This window comes from Octopus bimaculoides, chromosome 28 (assembly GCF_046866305.1).
Source record: "Octopus bimaculoides isolate indiv1 chromosome 28, ASM4686630v1, whole genome shotgun sequence".
Classification (NCBI taxonomy): domain Eukaryota; kingdom Metazoa; phylum Mollusca; class Cephalopoda; order Octopoda; family Octopodidae; genus Octopus; species Octopus bimaculoides.
Genome location: NC_142955.1, coordinates 5,101,449 through 5,120,382, shown reverse-complemented (window position 1 = coordinate 5,120,382; position 18,934 = coordinate 5,101,449). Strand labels below are relative to the sequence as shown.

Here is an 18,934-nt window from a genome sequence, read left to right as displayed (position 1 = left end):
AGGCTGTTCTGTTGACTGGATCAAATGGAACATTTGCCATCATAACCGACAGAGTGCCGGTTCCCTTAACTACACAGCTACGTCACTTCCTACATGTACAACCACATGCTTGCATTGCTACATCCATACATACACAGATCTACACAGTAATCCCTCACCATATCGCGGTTCACTTATTGCAGTTTATTATTTAATCCAGCACCATGGATTCCTCCATGGTGTTGTTTTGCATTTATGATAATATAAATATATATAAATTTTAAAAATAATAAAAAAAAATATACAGTGCTGTTTTTTACTTTGCAGATTTTCACTTATTACAGGGGGAGGGGTTGGAACGTAACACCTGCGATAGTCAAGAGATTACTGTAATCAAATAGCTATACATAATACACAATAATTAATCCCCCACCCCACTTCTTAGACACTCTATTTGTCTGTCTTTCCCTTCTCTCTTTTCTCTCCCTCCTCCCCACACTCTTTCTCTCTCATACACTGTGTGTTTGTTATCTACCTTATCTTTCTATCACACATACCCTGTCTCTTTTCTCTACCATGCCTCTTGCACACACACACAAACAGTCACTCTCCCTCTGTTTCTGTGTCACTTGCCTTTCTATCTCTTGGACAGACACTATATCTATCTGCCCCTTTTACCCACATCTCTCTCTCTTCTCTCATTCACTTCACTCACTCACCCACTTACCCTTCTCTCTCTCTCTCTCTTTTTCAAACTCATTTTTATTGATTGTCTTTTGACCCACCTTATCTTTTTTATTCCTCCGTTTTACAACAGATGCTCAGCCAACTGAGAAGGAAATTGATGTGTGGACCCAGGTAAACGAGGTTCTACTCTGTTCCAACTCCATCTTGGCTGATATGGCAAGCTACCACGGTGCAGCTGAGGAGATCCGTTTAGTGAGTAGCAGTTTTTCTTTTCTTGTCCCCCCATCACTTTATGTTATGCTCTCTCTAGATCCTTACCAATATGTCACTCTACTGCACTGTGGAACTGGTTAAACTGCCCCAATGGCCAACAAAGAAAGTATTATAGAGGCAGCAAGCTGGCGGAATCGTTAGCATGCCAGGCAAAATGCTTACCGATATTTCTCTCATTGCTACATTCTGAGTTCAAGTTCCACTGAGGTCAACTTACCCTTTCATCCTGTTGGGGGTTGATAAATTAAGTACCAGTTGAGTACTGGGGTCAATGTAATTGACTTAACCTCTCCCTCAAAGTCTCGGGCCTTGTGCCAATATTAGAAAGGATTATTATTATTACTATAAAGGTGGTGAGCTGACAGAATCGTTAGCATGCCAGGTAAAATGCTTGGTGGTATTTTGCCCATTGCTTCATTCTGCCTTCAAATTCTGCAAGGGTCAGATTTGCGTTTCATCCTCTCAGGATCAATAAATTAAGTACCAGTCATGTACTGGGGTCGATGTAATTGACTGTCTTCCCCCTCCTCCAAAACTGCTGCTCTTGTGGCAAAATTTGAAACCATTTTTATTATTATCATTATTATTAAGGTGGTGAGCTGGCAGAATCGTTAGCACGCTGGGCAAAGTGCTTAGCATTTCATCTGTTTTTACATGCTGAGTTCAAATTCCACTGCAAAGTTGTCTTGGTGTATAAGTCAACTTACCATTGTTTTGGCTGTAAATTTTGTTCTAAAAAATTTGAATTGCATGCTAGAAAATTAGAAAATAGGCTATTCTACTTGAGAAACAAATCAAAAAAGACATACAAAACATTATAAGTGAAATACTGTATTTTCTGGCATACAAGTTGACACAGTAGATAGTGTAAACATGTAGTATAAGCATTCAACCCTTGTCACTGTCTTACCAAATCCTGTGGCATTTCACATGGAATTTTTGGTCCTCCAAAGTTGTCTTGGTGTATAAGTTGACCCACAACTTCACAACCATCATAGCACAAAACACTTCTCGTGACTGCAGCACCATGAGATGGTTTGTGACTTGTAAATAGTTTTGCGTGGGAACTGGAAAGAGAAGTATGAATACACAATGTGTATGTCTACACTGGATTTGTAAAACGGAAGTGAAGAATAAAAACTCATTGCACATGTAACATGTCATGCAGCTGTAAATTTTGTTCTGAAAAATTCAAGTTGTTTGCTGAAAAAAAAACAGTTTTCTATTTGAGAAACTAATCAAGACAGGCATCCAAAACATTATAGGTGAAACACTGTTTTTTCTGGCATACAAGTTGATGTAGAATATAATGTAAACATGCTGTGCTAAAGTTGGCCTAACTGTTTTGGCTGTAAAATTTCAGTCTGAAAAATTCAACCTGTATACTGGCCATGCTGGATTTTAGTCAGTCAATAGTTAACTTTTAATGTTTTAGCTTTCTAATTACTTTGTCAAATGTAATGTTCATTTATTGGCATTATTTTAAACTTCAAGAGTTTTATCATGTAATTGTGTGTGCTTTAGAATAACATTGTAGGTTAGATGTCAGAGACCAGACCTGTCTGGTCTGAACGTGATACAGGTACACTATTTGGGCTGGATATGGCCAGTTTTGTATTAAATAGTTGTGATAAAATATTAAATATAAAGGGGTTTTTTTTTTTTCCAACTAACAGTGAAGCCTACATTTTTCTGGAAAGCTATAGTGGGGCCTGAAGGAAAAAAGGTTGGGAAACATTGCTCTAGTGTTTTACAAGAAAGAACATTTTGGATGATATGGTCTTAGCTGCATTAAGCCTAGGAAAAAAATGAAATAGTCATTGCTGGAATATATTTGATATTGGAGTTATTTCACAAGAAAGAATCCAAAGTTAGTTACAGCTACACAACAAATTGTTAGTTTCATCATGATGAACAAGTACTGTGGACTCACTGAAACAACTCAGAAGCTGGATTCGGTTTCATGATTAAGGAAAGCTTAACCTTAATGGCAAAAGTCTTGCAGAGCAAGTGTATATAGAAGCAATATAACATCCCAGAGAGAGAGAAAAACCTGTTCATGCAACAAATTTGGTATTGAGTTGTTAAGATTAGAACACTCTGTCATTCATAAAACGGTGTAAAGCATTGTCAATTTTGTAACCGTTAGAAATACCATTGGTACTGAATGAGAAATATACACGTGTCTTTGTGTGTGTATCTTAATCATCATTATTAATGTGTCTGCTTTTCAATGGTGGTGGGAGTTTAATCATCTAGTGTTTAAACTAGTCATATCCGGTCCAAATATTCTACATCCAAACTGACCATATCTAGCCTCTCACATCTGACCTGTATTGGCATTCTAAAAATAAACATTGAAACCTCAAAGCTTATAAGATAACATGATTAATTCAAAACAATTTGAGTGGAAAAGCATTACATGTAATCGAGTAACCTGAACACTAAAGGGTTAATGGGGTTTGGTGCTCAGTAAGTGCTGTGATGTACATAGTGTGTACATATAAAGTAGATTGGTGTTGGCATATGTGTATGAAATAACACATGTATGTGCATTGGCATATGTATATGCATATGAAGCTATAAGGTATTACTCAGGCACTCGACTATGAATCCACTGCATCTTATAGCAGAAACAACTGTAAGCTCATGAAGTTCATTAGATAATCGTTTCTTCTTTTGTCATCTCATTTTCTTATATTTATTTATTTATTTATATGTATGTATGTCTTATTGCAGGCTATTTCATTCCCACAGAACCAAGAACACCAAGAAAATGCTTGGGCAGCAGTCTACCCTATGGTACTCAAGTTAAAGGAGTTTTATGAGTTCTCAATCAGTTTAGGTGAGTTTTTATATTTTGTGTGTGTATATTTTTCATGCATATATATAGATAGGTGTAGGCATGGGTGTGTGGTGAGGAGCTTGCTTCCCAACCACATGGTTCCGGGTTCTGTCCCACTTCTTGTGGCTCCTTGGGAAAGTGTCTTATCCTATAGCCCTTGGGCTAACCAAAGCCTTGTGAGTGGATTTCGTAGAGGGAAACTGAAAGAATCCCATTGTGTGTGTGTGTGTGTGTGTATGTTTGTGTTTGTCCCCCAGTACTGTTTGACAACCGGTTTTGGTGTGTTTATATCCCTGTAATTTAGTGGTTTAGCAAAAGAGGCTGATAAAATAAGTACCAAGCTTAATAAATTATAAGAACTGAGGTCAATTCATTCAATTAAAAATTCTTGAAGGCAGTGCCCCAGCATGACCACAGTCTAATGGCTGAAACAAAAGTTAAGTAAATATATATATATATATATAATCATTTAACGTCTGCTTTCCATGCTAGCATGGGATGGACGATTTGACTGACGACTGGCAAGCCAGAAGGCTGCACCAGGCTCCTATATATATATATATATATATATATATATATATATATATACACACACACACCTCTCTCTCTCTATCTGTTCAGGCTTATTTTGTCTGAGGGAGCCTGCTGCATGCTATTCCTTTGTCAGGTTCACCATTATGAGATCAGCCTTCACAACTTCATCCCATGTCTTCTTGGGTCTCCCTCTTCCGCAACTTCCCTTCACTTTAAGTGATCAGGAGAAGGCTTCGCCTCTTGGAGTCTGTAGTCTTGCAAGTTGCATGGTGGACCTCACTAGTGCTTGTGTTGCATAAAAAGCACCCAGTGCACTGTAAAGTGGTTGGCATTAGGAAAGGCATGCAGCTGGCAGCTGGTGACAGGAAGCAGCATCATCATCATCATCATTGTTCTAATGTCCACTTTTCCAGGTTCGATTTTGTTGAGACAGATTTTTTTTTTTTTTTCTTTTGGTTTGATGCTCTTCCTGTTGCCAACCCTCACCTATTTCCAAGCTAGGTAGTATTTCCCTGTGACTTGACTTGTTTTCACTGAAGATTGAAAGGATATATGTACGATGGGCTTCTTTCAGTTTCCATCTACAAATCCTCTATAAGTGCTGAAGCTTGAGTAGAAGTCACCCTCTTCCTGCGATAGGTTGGAAAGCAAGCTTGGTCATTTAGTATTCAGATTTCTTTGTCAAATCATTCTTATTTATTCACATTGTTTTTAATTAATCTTGTAGCTTCAATATTTTGATGATGTGATTGCATATTATTAAAATGACATTGCAGAGTAAGTGTGAGAGGTTGGATCTGGTCAGTTTTAGCATGAGTCTTTTTATATTTCTCTCTCATTTTCACAGATACACACATACAAACATACTTCTACTTTCACACACCTCTCTCTCTCTCTCTCTCTTTCTCTCTTTCTCTTTCTCTCTTTCTCTCTCTCTCTCTCTCTCTCTCTCTCTCTCTCTTTCTCTTTCTCTCTATCTCTCTCTCTCTCTCTCTCTCTCTCTCTCTTCTATACTTGTATCATCACCCACTTCCTCTTGTTACCGTTTTGTTGTTCCACCATTTCAGAGAATGTCATTCCAACCTTACTTCGAGAATTATGTTCTTCGAACATGACCTCACGACAACATTTAGAAACCCAACAGGCCCTCTTCAAACAGTTTGCAGAGATCCTGGATTTTGTGCTGAAGTTTGATGATTACAAGGTTTGTAACATAGCATTTTATTTAAAATTTCTATTCTGTTTCACTATATTTCTAAAGTCTACCTGACTACCTACCCACCCATTAATCTGTCCACCCACCATGTGATCTCTCAATGTGGAGAAGTAGCTCTTTCATGTTCCCTGGCTGACTTGTATTTATACAGTGTTAGACATCGAGTCGAAGCAGTTTATCGTGAAGACTTTGGGGTGGTAATTGATAATTGCAGAGGATGCAACAATATTTAGAAATGTGTTCTTCAGGACCTGAACATTTGATAGCATTAACAGTTTGGCAACATTGTCTGTCTGTTGAGTGTATGTGATTTCCACTGTGTATGTATATATGTATTCATATGGATGAGGCTAGCTGTATAAAGAAATGCTCCTTACTTAGGGTGACATTGGGTGAGGTGATGGAGGATGATCTCAGGATCTTGAATGCCATAGAGGTGATGACAAGGGATGGGGAGAACTGGCAATATGTAGTTCTTGAAAAGACCCTCTGAAATTGGTAAAACTAAGTTCTAGAAGCTGTGTATGTATACACATACATGTATACATGCATGAGCCTCCAAATTATCTCTCCTTCTCTACCACCATACGTCTCTCTCTCTCTCTCTCTCTCCCCATTCACTGAACCTTTCAGAGGAGGTGACAAAGGACTGAGGTATCTGATGCCTTGCTATACTCAAAAAGACCTGTCCTCCACAGCAGAAGTGTTAAGGTCGTTCCCTGCTGATGAAAAGGATTGACCTGCAAGAATCAGTGCCACGTAAAAGTGCTCGTGCCAGTGTCACATTAAAAGCACTCAACAAACTCTGTAAAAAGTGGTTGGCTTTAGGAAGGACATCCAGCCATAGAAGCAGGGCCAAATCAGACTGGAGCCTGGTGCAGCTCTTCTGCTTGCCAGCTCTGGTCAAACCATCCAACCATGCCAGCATGAAAAGCTGATGTTAAAAGATGATGATGACAATACATACACACACTCAACTGGTCCCTTTGCCCGATTTCACTCTCAAGACACCTCCACCAGATGTCTTGGTCCTTTGTCATCTCCTCTGAAAGGTTCAGTGAATGGGATGGTGGTAGAGGAGGAGAGATTAATTTGGTGGCTCATACATGTATCTATGTATGAGTACATCCATCATCTTTGTAATTGCAGCGTCTCCTTCATATGACTAGTTTTTTTCAGCTGCCCAGAACCATTCCGCTTTATATCCGCCATTCATTTTTATGTTGTTCTCTCCATCCACATTTTACATTGATCATTCTTTTTCTCTGACCCCATAAATTATCTCTCCTTCTCTACCACTGTACATCTCACTCTCCCTAGATATTATGCCTGTTTCTCCCCCATCCCCACACTCTGGCTACCTATACAAACTACACATTGTCTCTCTCTCTCTCTCTCATCCCTTATCCTTTTCTTTCACCACTATCGATATTAGTATTCTGTTAAGGTGGTGACCTGGCAGAATTGTTTGCACACCAGGCAAGATGCTTCGCAGCATTACGTCCATCTTTACATTGTGAGTTAAAATTCCACTGAGGCCTACTTTGCCTTTCATCCTTTCAGGGTTGATAAAATAAGTACCAGTTGAGTACTGGGGTCGATGTAATCAACTTATCCCTTCTCCAAAATTGCTGGCCTTGTGCCAAAATTTGAAACCAATGCTAGTACTCATTTGCCTTTCACTCACATATTTCATTGGACTCTACCTCTTTATCCACCGCTCACTACATCCACCCCTTGACACCTGTTCTCCAGTCATTATATTCACATGCCTTTCACCCCTCCCCCATCTCTTACCCTCCCATACACTCTTGCAACCTCTTTCCACCCACACCCCTTTATCTTCAGTTCCATCTCACTTCGGCTCACCTTGTACTTTCCAGGTCCAACCAGACATCTCCTCACCACTGTGTTTCTCTCTTCGCAGCTCCAACCTTATTGGTTGTTTCCATTCTCTCTTCTAAAATTTGAGAAAGCATGTAGCTCTTCTACAGCAAGAAACATCATCTACCCTGGCTCCTTCCCATATACTGTAACCCCTCATCATCATCATCATTATTTAACCCCCATTTTCCATGCTTACATGAGTTGGATGGCTTGACAGGAAGTGGTAAGTCCAGGAGATGTTCCAGGTCCCATAGTCTGTTTCGGTTTGGTTTCTATGGCTGGATGCTCTTCCTAACGCCAACCACCTTACAGAATGTACTGGGTGCTTAAGTGGCACCATCACCAGTGCTTTTTACATGGTACCAGTACCAGTGCTTTTCATGTGTCACTAGCACCCACACCAATGCCTTTTATGTGGCACCTTGGTTTTAGGATCTCGATTCTGTTGTGGTGGTCAGGTCTTCTCAAGCATAGCAATGTGCTACATATCTTGGTCCTCTGTCACCTCCTTTGTCAGGTTCAGCATTATGTGATTGGCCTTCAGTACTTCATCCCATGTCTTCTTGGGTTTCCTTGATCATTAGATACTTAATATATAATTAACACAATATTCATTACTTTGAATAAGATGAATAAACTACTTTATCAAGAACTAAAATTGAAATAAATGTCAAATCAATTAATGTTTGTGTGCCTGTGTATGGACACTTCAGCCATACAATGACTGATGCTTATAAATACATTTCTATATATTTACAGATGACCACTCCAGCTATTCAGAATGACTTCAGCTATTACAGAAGAACAGTTAGTCGTCAGAGGATGACGAATGAGGTGAGATTTTTGCAGGGGTTGCAATTGTGGTTAGGGTTAGGGCTAAATGCTTTTGCAAAAGGCTACAAGACTTGTTGTTGTTGTTGTTATTTATTCTCTTGTCTCCTAGCAGCTCTGATATACAGGTGTATAATCAAAGACATTCTATCTGTGACCATCTCGTCTTATTAAGAACATCAGAGGAAGATGGTAAGGTATGAGTGGAAAAAAAAATCTGTCTCCAATTTCTAGTGCGATAAACTATGTAAAGGCCACTTCATTGTCTCGTTGCTGGTGTTGTACTAATATTTTTCATGTTTAAGGTAACAAGCTGGCAGAATTGTTAGCTCACTGAGCAAAATGCTCATGGGCATGTCGTCCATCTTTACATTCTGAGTTCAAATTCTGTCAAGGTCCACTTTGCCTTTCATCCTTTTGGGGTTGATAAAATAAGTACCAGTTGAGTACTGGGGTCAATGTAATCAACTCCCCCACCCCACACCCGCTAAAGAAATAGAATATATATTTTTAATCTTTTACTTGTTTCAGTCATTAGTCTTCTGCCATGCTGGAGCACCGCCTTGAAGAATTTTAGTTAAACTAACCAACCCCAGTACTTATAATTTTTTGTAAATCCTGGTACTTGTGCCATTGGTCTCTTTTGCTGTACCGCTAAGTTACACACACCAACATCAGTTGTGTGGGGCACACAAAGACACACACACACATACATATATATATCCTTTAAGTTTGTTTACGGGAAATCTTTTTGGGTACTCACATAAAAGCTGTTCTCACATAAAAGCTCCTATGTTATGTCAGCTATTCTCTAGTGATTACAACTTACAACAGCAGTTTTATGGGATCTTACTGAGCTGTGCCAATATAACAGAGGATAAAATATAGTAATAATAATAATCCATGGATGGAATTTATATCACCAGAAGAAATGAGCACATGAACAAAGACCCACTGTAATATCCATGGATATTACAAATTGTAGTGTAATCATCCCAGGAATGCTCTATGTTTATATGAAACCCTTTGTGAATCTCTGAAGAGGCCTAGTGGTTTGTGCATGTAACCCCATTTCAACATGTCATCCGATAATCACTCCGGCAAGAACTATTCGGATAGAATGGGGCATGCCAAATCTAGGCCGAAACAGCTGTAAGATTAAACTTCTGTTCATTCTCTAATTTCTTATGTACTTTGTACTTCTATTTGTAAACCCGGTTGGCAAAATAACATGGTTTGTCATAAACACCTGTACTTTGGGTTTTTTCTTTTTTTATCACTTTAGCTATGAATTAAATTAATGAATTCAACGGGATACACTGTCTGCAAGTAGTTGGGTTCAGCATATTATCCTCCAATTTTCTAATTGATATATATATATATATATATATATATATATATATATACTGTGGCCATGCTGGAGCACCGTCTTTAGTTGAGCAAATCGACTCCAGGTCTTATTCTTTTTAAGCCTAGTACTTATTCTATTGGTCTCTTTTGCTGAACCGCTAAGTTATGGGGACATAAACACATCAGCATCGGTTGTCAAGCAATGTTGGGGGGACTAACATATATACACACACACATACACATATATATATATATACGACGGGCTTCTTTCAGTTTCCATCTACCAAATCCACTCACAAGGCTTTGGTCAGCCCAAGGCTATAGTAGAAAACACTTGCCCAGGGTGCCACGCAGTGGGACTGAACCCGGAACCATGTGGTTGGTAAGCAAGCTACTTACCACACAGTCACTCCTACGCCTATATATATAATTATTAAAGAGGACAACAAACATTAAGGCAAGGCAAACATCTCAAGTCATCCTTGCACTTAAGGACTCATGCTCTTGTTTCTATGATCTCAGAAAGTTGAACCATGAACTTTTATGCTTCTTTTTTCTTCTTTCCATCTCCTTATTCTTTTACTCCCTTCCTCTATGTTGTCATCTTATTAATATATACCATTCTCATTTTCCCTATTTGTCTCTGATGGCGGAATATCCCATACTCGGAGATATCCCAGGCACAACTATAATACTTTGAATTTTTCCCAATATTAATATTGTATATGACTTGAGATGTTTGCCATAATGTTTGTTGTCCACTATTTTTACTCTTTTACTTATTTCAGTCATTTGACTGTGGCCATGCTGGAGCACCGTCTTTAGTCTAACAAATTGACCCCAGGACTTATTCTTTGTAAGCCTAGTATTTATTCTACCAGTCTCTTTTGCCAAACTGCTAAGTTACAGGGACGTAAACACACCACCATTGATTGTCAAGCGATGTTGGGGGAAAAACACAGACACAAACATATACACGCACATACATATATATATATATATATACATATAGACGACGGGGCTTCTTTCAGTTTCCCATTACCAAATCCACTCACAAAGCTTTGGTTGGCCCAAGGCTATAGAAGAAGAAACACTTTCCCATGGTTCCTCGCAGTGGGACTGAACCCGGAACCATGCGGTTGGTAAGCAAGCTACTTATCATTCAGCCACTCCTGCGCCTTTTAACAATAATATCCGCTGCATTGGAAATCTGCAATGGCTCCATAACTACTGCCTCAGCTACAACCTTGGAGCCCTAGTAATCCATTACAGCACTTACCTAGCATGCCTAATCATTTAGATAGCCTGTGAACTAAACACTTTGTGTGTGTGTATATATATATATATATATATATGTGTGTGTGTGTGTGTGTGTGTGTATGTATGTATATAGGTGCAGGAGTGGCTGTGTGATAAGAAGCTTGCTTCCCAACCACATAGTTCTGGGTTCAGTCCCACTGTATGGCATCTTGGGCAAGTGTCTTCTACTATAGTCTCAGGCCAACCAAAGCCTTGTGAGTGAATTTGGTAGACAGAAACTGAAAGAAGCCCATTGTGTGTATGTATGTATTTGTGTGTTTGTGTCCATGTTGGTGTGTTTACATTCCTGTAACTTAGCTGTTCTAGGCTTACAAAGAATAAGTCTTGAGGTTGATTTGTTCAACAAAAACCCCTTAAGGTAGTGCTCCAGCATGGCTGCAGTCAAATGACTGAAACAAGTAAAAGAATAAAAGAAAAGAATAAAAGAATATATATATTTATATTTGACAGGATGGTGAGGCTGGTGAAACTGAAGTGTCTAATGAAACTGCTAATCGGATGTCACTATTTTACGCCCACGCCACACCAATGTTAAAGATGTTAAGTGACACTACAACCAAGTTTGTGACGCAGGTAAGACACCCAACACACAAACATTCCTCCTACAGCAGCAGTTCTTTTGTTCCATTTTTTAGGAAGGGTAACCATGGGGGGAGGGGGAATACGAGGGACATTCTTCAACTGTTTTGACATTCTGTTATTGAATTTTACTTCATTCTGTCTTTTTTTTTTTATATATAGTTTATTGGGTGGTGGATATGTTGTGCCTATTTTTGTTTTTTCAGTTTAAAATTTCACATTGATTTTACACGCACACACACACACACACACACACACAGAGACAAACGTACTTATTCACATACACACACTTTGCGGCTCTACCAATGCAGTGTTGAGCACTTGTTCTTACTGTTCGATGTAAGCGTGTGTATGTATGTATACACACACTCACACAATTACATATGTTTATGATTCTTAAACAAGAATATTATTAATAGTGACTTTGAAGTTTTGGCCAATTAACCCTTTAGCATTCAAATAACTCAGTCAGATGTAATTCTTATTTATTCACATTGTTTTCAATTAATCATGCTTTATCTTGTAGCTTTGAGATTTTCATGATGTGATTGCTTATTTTCAAAATGACATTGTAGGGTAGGTGTGAGAGGTTGCTTCTGGCTGGTTTGAACATAAAACCTGTAGAATATGTTGACCAGATGTGTCGATATATATACACACACACACACACACACACATACGTATGTGGAATAAATACATAATGCACAAAACTCAGAGTAGTGATTGAATGAATCACCAGATTTGCACAAATTTATAAACTTTACTTAATGTAGTCATCATCATCGTTTAACGTCCGCTTTCCATGCTAGCATGGGTTGGACGATTTGACTGAGGACTGGTGAAACCGGATGGCAACACCAGGCTCCAGTCTGATTTGGCAGAGTTTCTACAGCTGGATGCCCTTCCTAACGCCAACCACTCAGAGAGTGTAGTGGGTGCTTTTACGTGTCACCCGCACGAAAACGGCCACGCTCGAAATGGTGTCTTTTATGTGCCACCCGCACAAGCCAGTCCAGGGGCACTGGCAACGATCTCGCTCGAAAATCCTACGGGAGCCAGTCAGGCGGTACTGGCAACGGCCACGCTCAAAATGGTGCATCTCATGTGCCACCCGCACAAGAACCAGTCCAGGGGCACTGGCAACGATCTTACTTGGCTTGCCGGGTCTTCTCACGCACAGCCCATTTCCAAAGGTCTCGGTCCGTAGTCATCGCCTCGGTGAGGCCCAATGTACGAAGGTCTTGCCTCACCACCTCAGCCCAGGTCTTCCTGGGCCTACCTCTTCCACGGGTTCCCTCAACTGTTAGGGTGTGGCACTTTTTCACGCAGCTATCCTCCTCCATTCTCACCACATGTCCATACCAGCGCAATCGTCTCTCTTGCACGCCACAACTGATGCTTCTAATGTTCAGCTTTTCTCTCAAGATACTTACACTCTGACGGGTATTCACATTGACATTACACATCCAACGGAGCATACTGGCTTCATTCCTTGCGAGCTTACGTATGTCCTCAGCAGTTACGAGTATTATTTTTCATGGCTTGAAGAGTTAGGTATAATCCCGGCATTCAACTGACCTTGGCAAGCAAAATATTGCAATAACCAAACAAAGGTCAGTTATATTTAAGTGAATGATAAAAAAGGAGCACTTGGCAAATCCAAAACTCCAAAATCAGCTCCAATAAAATGACATGTATACTACATTAAATCATATTTGATGGCTTATAAAGTACACCAGCTTATAATACACTCCTTAATTTTTAAAGGCCCTTTCTTAACCCACTGCATTACAGATCCTGACCCTGTGTTCATAAGATGCAGGTTAAAGTTTCTAGAATATTCTTTTGTTTTTGTATAAAGTGTTCCTTATAAGTTATCAAATAATATCTTCTAAAAGATATTAAATTGAATAAATCGCAAGTAATGATGGAACTGATACTCAAATTTGGCAAAAGGAAAAAGAGAAAAAATTCCAGATTGTGTTTGGATTTGAATATCAGTTTTAAAAGATCCATTTTGTTTTTATTTTGTCACTGTTTTTATTAAATCTTTTATAAATTTGAAATTTTAAACTGAAAAAAAAAAATCCCCAATTATTTTAGCAATTTCAAATTGTGATCTAAAATTTTAAATTGGTAAAATAAAAATGAATTGTTTTTTTTTTTTTTAATGAAATCTTAATCAAGTTTAGTTTATGGAAACTTGTTAATTTTATTTTAATGAATTTCTTTTCAGTTTGCTCTGTCTTTATTTTTTTTTTTTTTTTTTTTAAACCATACATATTTATATATATTTATAAATATATGTGTATGACATATGTGATATATATATATCACATTTTTATGCATTATATGTATGTGTATCATATATATATATTTGAAAAATATATTCTATAAAATGGAATCTACTCGCCCTGGAGTCTCATAAATTGCTTCAGAGTTGAACTATCCTTACTTTGAAAAAGTTGCAATTAGAATACTTAAATGTTTATACATTAAGAATATCTCATTTTCAAGAGACCTTTATTTAAGTCTGGTGACAGCAGGTACCACAGAGTTGGGGGGGGGGGGGGGGTTTAAAAGAGTTCAATTTCTTTATACTATACACATAATGTGTGACTACTTTATATTCAGTATTCACTATCTCCTTAATTAAGGTATCAGTAATAATGGCAAAGAGGAACTATTTCTTGTATATTAATTTGTCGAGAATTTGGGGGTACTAGGTTTAAGATCCCATTTCATAGAATACATTCTTTGAATATTTATTTCTATATCTTTTAAAATATATATATTTGTAAAAATATTTTAATCAAATTGTGTTATTGAAATATCTTGTAATTTTATAAAAAGTCATCTTTGCCAATTATAAAATCCACTTTTTAATTATTAATGATCCTGTGTCATTCATCCGTCCAAGGTCCGTCAAATCAAATATTGATCAAGTTCAGCTACTCGTTCCTTTCAAAATTTCTAATATAGGCCATGTGAGTGAATGAGATCCACTGACTCAAGAAACCAATGCTTGTTCTTTTAGTATAGCATATGAAGTTCTCTGAAGAACTTGGCAGTTTAATTATACATTAAGGTTGTTTAACTCTTTAGTATTCAAGTTATTCTGTCTAATTTAACTCTTATTTATTTACCTTGATTTGAATTAATCATGCATTATCTCGTAGTCTTGACATTTTGATGGTATGACTGTTTAGCTTTCAAATGACATTGTAGGGTAGGTGTGAGAAGCTAGATCTGGTCAGTTTGAATGTAAAACAGGAAGAGTTTTGGAGCCAGATAAAGCAGGCTTAACCATCATCATCATCATCATCACTTAACGTCCATTGTCCATGCTGGCATAGCATTCAAACCAACCAAAACATGCTACCCGTTTTATGTTCAAACCAGCTAGATCTAGCTTCTCACACCTAGCCTACAATTATACCTTCAAAATCTCAATGCTACGTGATAATGCATGACTAATTCAAAGCAATGTGAATAAATAAGCTTTACACTTGACACAATAATCAGAATGGTAAGAGATTAAATGCTAACGAGTTAACTCAACCTGTCATGTGTCAGAGAAATGTGTTGCTGCTACAATGTTCGTTTTTGCAACCATGTAATAATCCGGAATATCCATTCCGCTACACTTTGGCATTTGTCTCTTGCTGTAGCTTTCAGATGACCCAATGCCTTGGAGTGAAATTTGGTTGATGGAAACTGCAGAAGTGTGTGTGTTTATGGTTAAGGCATGAGATGCAATTAAGTGAAAAAGTACTGTTTTATTAATGTTTAGATAAAGTGGAATAACATTGGTTAGTCAATGTAGGAATCACTAATCAAAAGGTTATCCTTTTGTTTTCAGTTCTGAACTGCCTAAGAACAGGGAACACAATTGTCTGTTAATACAAAAACTCACCTGATTTTTGTTCTATGATGTAAAATAAAAAAATAAGTTTCCCTTATCACTTAATAAATAGGGGAGGCTAAAATAAATCCTGGAGAAAGGAATGGACCTAAAATGATGGACTGAAAAACCTATTGAGTACAGTGCTCCAGCTTGACTGTAGTTCAAAGACTTCAACCAGTTAACCTTTCATTTCTATATTTCTATTGAAATGCACTGCTTTTGTTTCAGTTAATTTTGAAAATAATCAAGAATTTATCAAAATATATTTGTTTATATTCAGCCTTTTTTTTTAATATAAATTAACATAAAATTTTGACAGAGGTTGGTATCAAAAGAGCTAAAGTATACATACAAACATAAATGTTTTAATTATTTTATTAATTATGGAGGCAAAACAATGCAAGTTATAAAAAAATAATACAGGTTGATGGTTCATGCTTTTACCTAGTATTGAAGAAGGGATCTGAATTCTGCAATATTGAAATACAAGGTAAAACTAGAAACCATCAACTTGTATTATTTCTTGTAACTTGTATTATTTTGACTTCATAACAAAAAGAAATAATTAAAAATGTTTATTTACATCAGACAATGTTTCATGCAAGTAGCCCATATGCAGAGCAGTACTTAGTATTACCACCTCCTTAAGATAAAGATGATTCATTCTAGGCTAGCTGCAGAGTAAAAAAATTATGAGAATCAAAAGGTTGTATGCCTCAAAGAAAGCGTTATAAACAGGAATGCATTTTGCACCGAAAAGTCAATATGAGAGTTTCTCTTATGGTGTCTACCACAGTATAGTTTGTCCATACAGAATACCAATGTTTAAGCGGAGATAAATATTGCCGTTCAATATTAATACTGCCTCTGACAAATCGCAACATGTTTCAGCACTATTATTCTATACATCGCTGGCACTGCGTTGATTCGCTGCTATCTCTAGCGGTCAAGGGTCCGTCACTGATGAGACCAAGGAAGGTTGAAATCACAAGATCTGGTGACCTCAGTGCTGGAGGTGGCAGGGATTTATCTCCCTGCTAGTGACATTAACAAGAGTGCATTTTGCACCAAAAGCCAATATGAGACTTTCTTTCATGGTATCTACTAACAGAACATCCACATTTAAATGGGAATAAATATTACCCCTTAGTATTAATACTGCCTCTGTTGCTAATATATATATTTTTCACAGAAAGTAATGATTCCACTCTAAGTAATCTGGGAATATTCAGAATGGCATAACATTAAGGTAAGGGAATGGTAATGGTAAAATAGAGTGAAAGTATTATGTATTATTTCCATTTCTTTGTTACGTCTGCTCCAAGATTCCTGAGTGTCTCAAAGGAAACTTGTCTTTCAGTAGGAGCTTTCCAGTTAACACTACAGATCTCTCTCTAATATATATATATATATATATATATATATATATATATATATACATATATATATATATATATATATATATATAAGTTCAAAAAAACAACAAAGTGAGGATGTGATACGGATAGTGTTATTGGACGCTCAGGAAAGGAAAGAGAGAGAGTGTATGACGTTTCGGGCATAGCCCTTCGTCGGAAAGATGGAAAGTTCGGAGAATGGAAGAACGGAGAAAGAGGAAAATGGTACCGATGCCCACGAGGTTACATTGTGAAAAGACCGGAAGAGGAGGTGGTGGGGGAAAAGTTCTTTCTAAGGCAGGAGAGTGAAAAAGGGAGATGAATATCTGTGCGTGTGCGGGAGTCTGCGAGTGTGTGTGTGATAACGTGTGTGCGTATGTATGTGTGTGTGTGCATGGTTTGGTGGTTTATCTGTTAGTGTGTTTGTGTGTGTATGACGTAGTGGAAGAAATTAGTAGCAATATATATATATATATATATAATCAAAAACAAAAAGTTCAATTGTCACTAATAGTGACTGAGGATGCAGGGTAGCACCTACATTGCTTGAAACCAGAGGCGAAGACTCTTAACTGCCACAAAAAGTTCATTGTCTATATACTGACAGGGGAGATAACTGCCCCACAACGAGTGAGGTCACTATACTAGCAAGCTAGTTTCACTTAAAGCTCATCAGTAATGATCACTCTATCGCTGATAGTTAAGCTAAATCCTACCAATACCATATGAATAAATGGATGATTTAGCAAAATGGTAATGTGAAAATTATTAAATAACAAAGGTGGCTAGACACAATACACACTCACATGACCATGTTGAAATTTTACCATTTCTTTTTAGACTTTTCATATTTTCCTCTGAGCTTTTTACTGTTGGTTAGGAACAATAACGTTCCTAAATCCGTATCCAATGTTTCTAGACTTTCATGGTCTCATTTTCAAGAATTGAGAAATGTGAAGATATGCAAATGTTGGAATATGGATTTAGGAGCTTAATTGTTCCAAACCAATTGTAAAAAGTTCATAAGAAAATATGAAAAGTCTGGAATAAAAAAAAAGATAAAACTTGAAAATAGTCATGTATGGGTGTGTGTGTGTGTGTGTATGTGTATATATATATATATATATATATATATATATATATATATATGGCACAGAAGTGGCTGTGTGGTAAGTAGCTTGCTTACCAACTACATGGTTCCAGGTTCAGTCCTATTGCATGGCACCATGGGCAAGTGTCTTCTACTGTAGTGTTGGGCCAACCAAAGCCTTGTGTGTGGATTTGGTAGACAAAAACTGAAAGAAGCCTGTCATATATATATATACGTCTGTGTTTGTCCCCCCCTCCCACCATCGCTTTACAACCAATGTTGGTTTGTTTACATCCCTGTAATTTAGCAAAGAGACCAATATAATAAGTACTAGGCTTACGAAGAATAAGTCCTGGGGTCGATTTTTTCAACTAAAAGCAGTGCTCCAGTATGGCCGCAGTCAAATGGCTGAAACAAATGAAAGAATATATATATATATTTGTATATATAAAATAACCATAGACACCTTTTTGCTTTTCTCACCCCTTGTTTCAACATATGATCAGGGATGTGGCAACTGGAGGGGGAGAGGCCGGTGTTTAGTTTCATCTAAGTAGAATGGAGCTACATGAGACAAAACACATTGCCACCTGGTCCAACCAAACCTACAATTTTAGGATCGTGAGCTCAGCACCTTTGCCATTAGACTCCTGTGCTTGTAATATATATCTGGCATTCCATCAGTTATGACGATGAAGGTTCCACTTGATCCATTCAAAGGAACAGCCTGCTCATGAAATTAACGTGCATGTGGCTGAGCACTCCACAGACACACATACCCTTAATGTAGTTCTCAGGAAGATTCAACATAATATAGAATGTGACAAGGCTGGCTGCTTTGAAATACAGGTACATCTCATTTTTGTCAACTGAGTAGACAGGAACAATGTAAAATCAAGTGCCTTGTTCAAAGACACAACATGCCATCGGGAATTGAACTCATGTCCTTATGATTGTAATCTGTACACCATAACCACCAGCCACATGCCTTTATTTATATATATATATGTATATATATAAACATATATATATATAGATA

At 37.6% G+C, this 18,934-nt stretch overlaps 1 protein-coding gene across 3 annotated transcripts in view; it reads left to right on the top strand.

Moving 5' to 3' along the window:
- The window catches only part of LOC106879244 (CYFIP-related Rac1 interactor B), a 154,489-nt gene that overhangs the window by 93,716 nt on the left and 41,839 nt on the right, over nt 1-18,934 (top strand). For all 3 annotated transcript variants that reach the window (XM_052977635.2, XM_052977633.2, XM_052977634.2), the window contains exons 4-8: nt 797-918; nt 3,679-3,784; nt 5,386-5,522; nt 8,181-8,255; nt 11,373-11,495. In XM_052977635.2, the coding sequence (XP_052833595.1) occupies nt 797-918; nt 3,679-3,784; nt 5,386-5,522; nt 8,181-8,255; nt 11,373-11,495 (563 nt within the window). The remainder of the gene's footprint in view (nt 1-796; nt 919-3,678; nt 3,785-5,385; nt 5,523-8,180; nt 8,256-11,372; nt 11,496-18,934) is intronic.